Source organism: Bactrocera dorsalis, chromosome 2, assembly GCF_023373825.1.
Source record: "Bactrocera dorsalis isolate Fly_Bdor chromosome 2, ASM2337382v1, whole genome shotgun sequence".
NCBI lineage: Eukaryota > Metazoa > Arthropoda > Insecta > Diptera > Tephritidae > Bactrocera > Bactrocera dorsalis.
Window position 1 is genome coordinate 58,691,354 of NC_064304.1, and position 3,208 is coordinate 58,694,561.

Sequence of the window (3,208 nt, forward strand, 5' to 3'; positions counted from 1 at the left end):
TTCTCATTAATTAATAAAGCAATTGTTAGATGGATTAACCGTATATTGGCAAATAAAATTTAAATGTTAGTTATATTTATCAACATACAATATTTGTATACTCTCGCAACATGCCATGTTCGACTTGTATTTGTCTTTCTTGTCCAGAGTGAATGCAAAGTGCGGTACACCGCACAATTTACATGAACAAGAACTCTTTACTATCAGGCACAAAAATTGGAAGATGTAACTACATTAATGGAAATTAATAAACTTTGTTAATATAAAATCACTCAACGTTTCATTGAAAGTACCTGTTTATTTTGTTCAGGTTGTCATTCATGTTTTTCAATATTTTAAATGTTATTCTTTGAATAAACTGGATAAACAAAATTTTGGATCGGATAAAATGTACTATCCTGTAAAATGGTTTTTGATTTAAATTCCACCAATAACCTTCCTCAATCCAGGTAATGCAAAGTACCAGAATGCAACTAATAAAATTTTAACATTATTTATTTACAGCACAAGCAGTTGCACGGATTACTTTTATGATGGATGTCATAGTAAAAGTCAAAATAATTGCCATATTCAATACCAAAAGTGTCAATGTCGTCCCTGTTGTATAAATTCTGTATTAAATGATCACACTTATTCTCTGTTGAAAAAAATTTGCAGAAAAGTGTTTAGAGATTACCATCGACAAAAGAGCCGAGAGAAGTATACAATTTTCGATGGCGGAAATAGCGTTAATGTCAGAATACATCGCTCCTCCTTTGGTTAGAATAATTTCATGATTTATACATCTACATATATATAAATATATAGCTTATTCGTTTAGTTTAGACAAATTAATGAAACGAAATTTCTTGTTTTCAGCACCAGAAGATGGAAAATGTAAGTCTCCACACGCTGACTCAAGTTTCTCAACCTTAGGTGGAAGTAGACGGAAGAATGGTAAAGATAGAGAAAGAATTAATGATAACATCTCAGAAAAAAGTGAAAGGGGTGATGGTATAAGAAAAAATGTGGAAAAAGGTAAACCTCGAAAAAGTGTTGAAACTTTTGATACAAAACACGATAGACAAAAAAAAGGGCAAGATAAAGAAGATGAAAAACATGAAAGAGAGCGAAAAGGAAAGGGTAGAGAGTATGATGATGATAGTGATATTACTAGAAAGCGTGAAAAGAAGAGAGGAAAGGAAGAAGATTACAATACTAAAGGGAAAAGAGGTAAAATTCAGTCACATTATGTGATGTATTTAAATATTTTTTAAAAATATGAAAAGGTAAAAAAATTGAAGATGGTGATAAACGCAATGCTGATAAAAGCGGAAGAAATGTATCTGAAAGAAAAAAGCCTGGTGCTAATGGTGATGGTGATAGAAAGGGCGATGAATCAACTGATGATAAAATAAGCAAGAAAAAATCAGAAAAAATTAAAAAAAAGAAAAGAGATGAAGATAATGATAACTCTTTGGGTTTTCGAAATATAGAAAAATTAGACAAAAGCATGAGACCAAAACACGAAGGCGATGAAGTAAGTAGACCTGGGACTAAGGAAGGGAAGAATAAGCAAAGAGACAGTAATGAAGATGAAACAAGTATCAGGGACCGGGATGGGCGAAAAATGCGAGAGGGCGTTTCTAAAGATGAAGGTAAAGGGAGTAGAAGTCGTCAAGGTATTGATAACAAAGATGACTACCAAAAGGGTGATAGGCTCGACGGTGTAAAGGACATTCAAAAAGCAACAAAGAATATTCGCGATCACGACCAAAATAAACATGTAAAAAAAAATGGTGATGAGAGTGATTGGTTTAACAGCTCAAAAGACGATCAGTCTGACTACAAGAGACATACAGAAAGTGATCGTCAAGGCCAAGGTAGAAAGGATATGGGATCACAAGTCAGGGATCGTGACCATAACGGAAAGAAAGGCAGCAGATATGGCGATAATCAAATGAAAGGTAGTAGGAATCACGGGCATAGAGACGATCAGTATTCCAGTGCCAGAAATAGTTATGATACCGATCATAAAGGCATTACTCGTAAAAGAAAAGACGTTAGGGATTTACCCGTTATATCCGATTTACGTACAAAAGTTCGTAAAGGTCATGATGTAATGCCTGTCCGTAAACAACAAATAGGAAAACATGGGTATCGTTCAAGTACACTTTTGGAAGAAGGGAACCGAAAGAAAATAGTCAAGCCCGAGCTTAAACGACTCATCAAAGAAAGCAAAGATCGCATTAATGAACGACATGGAAATAGAATTAAAAGGAAATCTTCAGGCAGAGGGCGTAGAGTTCGGTTTGGTGTCAGATATGGATTTGCATTTTCAAGCCGTTGCGATGAAATCAGGCCGTGCGATATACTTCGTGCTCATATGGAACAACGTGAACTTTGGTTAGTTCTGAAAACAAAAAATAAATATATAAATATATTTACATTTCTTTTTTTTTCAGTGAAAGGCAAAAGACTTGTTGCCTTCAATGTTCATGTGACTGCAGTGCAATTTACTGCCCCGCTCCGACAACTATTTGTTCCCGCATATGTTAGAATATCCCTTTAAACTATGTATATATTATTATAAATTAGTAGTGACACAGGTTATAATATAAATGCTTTAATATTATTAGTATTTGATTTATAATTATTAATTTAATATTGAAGTTTTTAATCAAGCAAGGAAGGGCTAAGTTCGAGTGCAACCGAACATTTTATACTTTTTCAATTTGCGAAAATCAAATCCAGCGAAATACCTTAAGGTGTAAAATTTCAGCCAGAGGATCGAAATATAAGCAATTTTATATATAAGTATACTATAATATAACTCATACACTGACCGACATATTCGGCTAAAGGTTTGTTAGAAAAACAAAAATCATTATATGTAGTATATGGGAGTTGGGGTAGTACCGATTCTATTTTACGGGCGGTGTTGTCTTCCCATTTTCACACTGTGTGGGTCATTTTCACACTGTTTGCGTAGGTCAATTTGGTTGCTGTAGCTTAAGTGGTTTTGAAGATACAGGAGGACTGAACTTATTAGAGGGTGCGGCCGCGGCCACATTTTCAGCCTACAGCCTTTGCTACTGCACTCCTCTTTACCAAATTATAGTGTCCATTTCTACTGGAATAGGAATATGTATATTAAAGCATGGTTTGGCTGATAGTTTGGATTATGTATTGGTTTTATACGTTAATATTTATATGTAGATTATTTATA

General features: G+C 34.0%; 1 protein-coding gene across 2 annotated transcripts; it reads left to right on the top strand.

Moving 5' to 3' along the window:
- The first annotated feature begins 296 nt into the window (after nucleotides 1-296).
- LOC105233918 (hypothetical protein) lies at nucleotides 297-2,608 on the top strand. Of its 2 annotated transcripts, none has more exons than XM_011216096.3 (5): nucleotides 297-449; nucleotides 505-758; nucleotides 859-1,212; nucleotides 1,269-2,385; nucleotides 2,445-2,608. In XM_011216096.3, exons 1-5 carry the CDS (start codon nucleotides 406-408, stop codon nucleotides 2,536-2,538), a joined length of 1,863 nt encoding a protein of 620 aa, XP_011214398.2. In that variant the 5' UTR covers nucleotides 297-405; the 3' UTR covers nucleotides 2,539-2,608. The 2 variants fall into 2 exon arrangements, with proteins under 2 accessions (XP_011214398.2, XP_011214406.2); XM_011216104.3 differs by having other exon boundaries at nucleotides 1,284-2,385.
- Nucleotides 2,609-3,208: the final 600 nt, after the last annotated feature.

What these genes read in the sequence shown, in the direction of transcription:
- LOC105233918 (XM_011216096.3), top strand. Translation starts at nt 406, where the DNA reads ATGGTTTTTGATTTAAATTCCACCAATAACCTTCCTCAATCCAG. An exon ending in CAATACTAAAGGGAAAAGAG is followed by an intron (nt 1,213 to 1,268) that starts GTAAAATTCAGT and finishes AAATATGAAAAG; the next exon opens with GTAAAAAAATTGAAGATGGT. An exon ending in ATGGAACAACGTGAACTTTG is followed by an intron (nt 2,386 to 2,444) that starts GTTAGTTCTGAA and finishes TTTTTTTTTCAG; the next exon opens with TGAAAGGCAAAAGACTTGTT.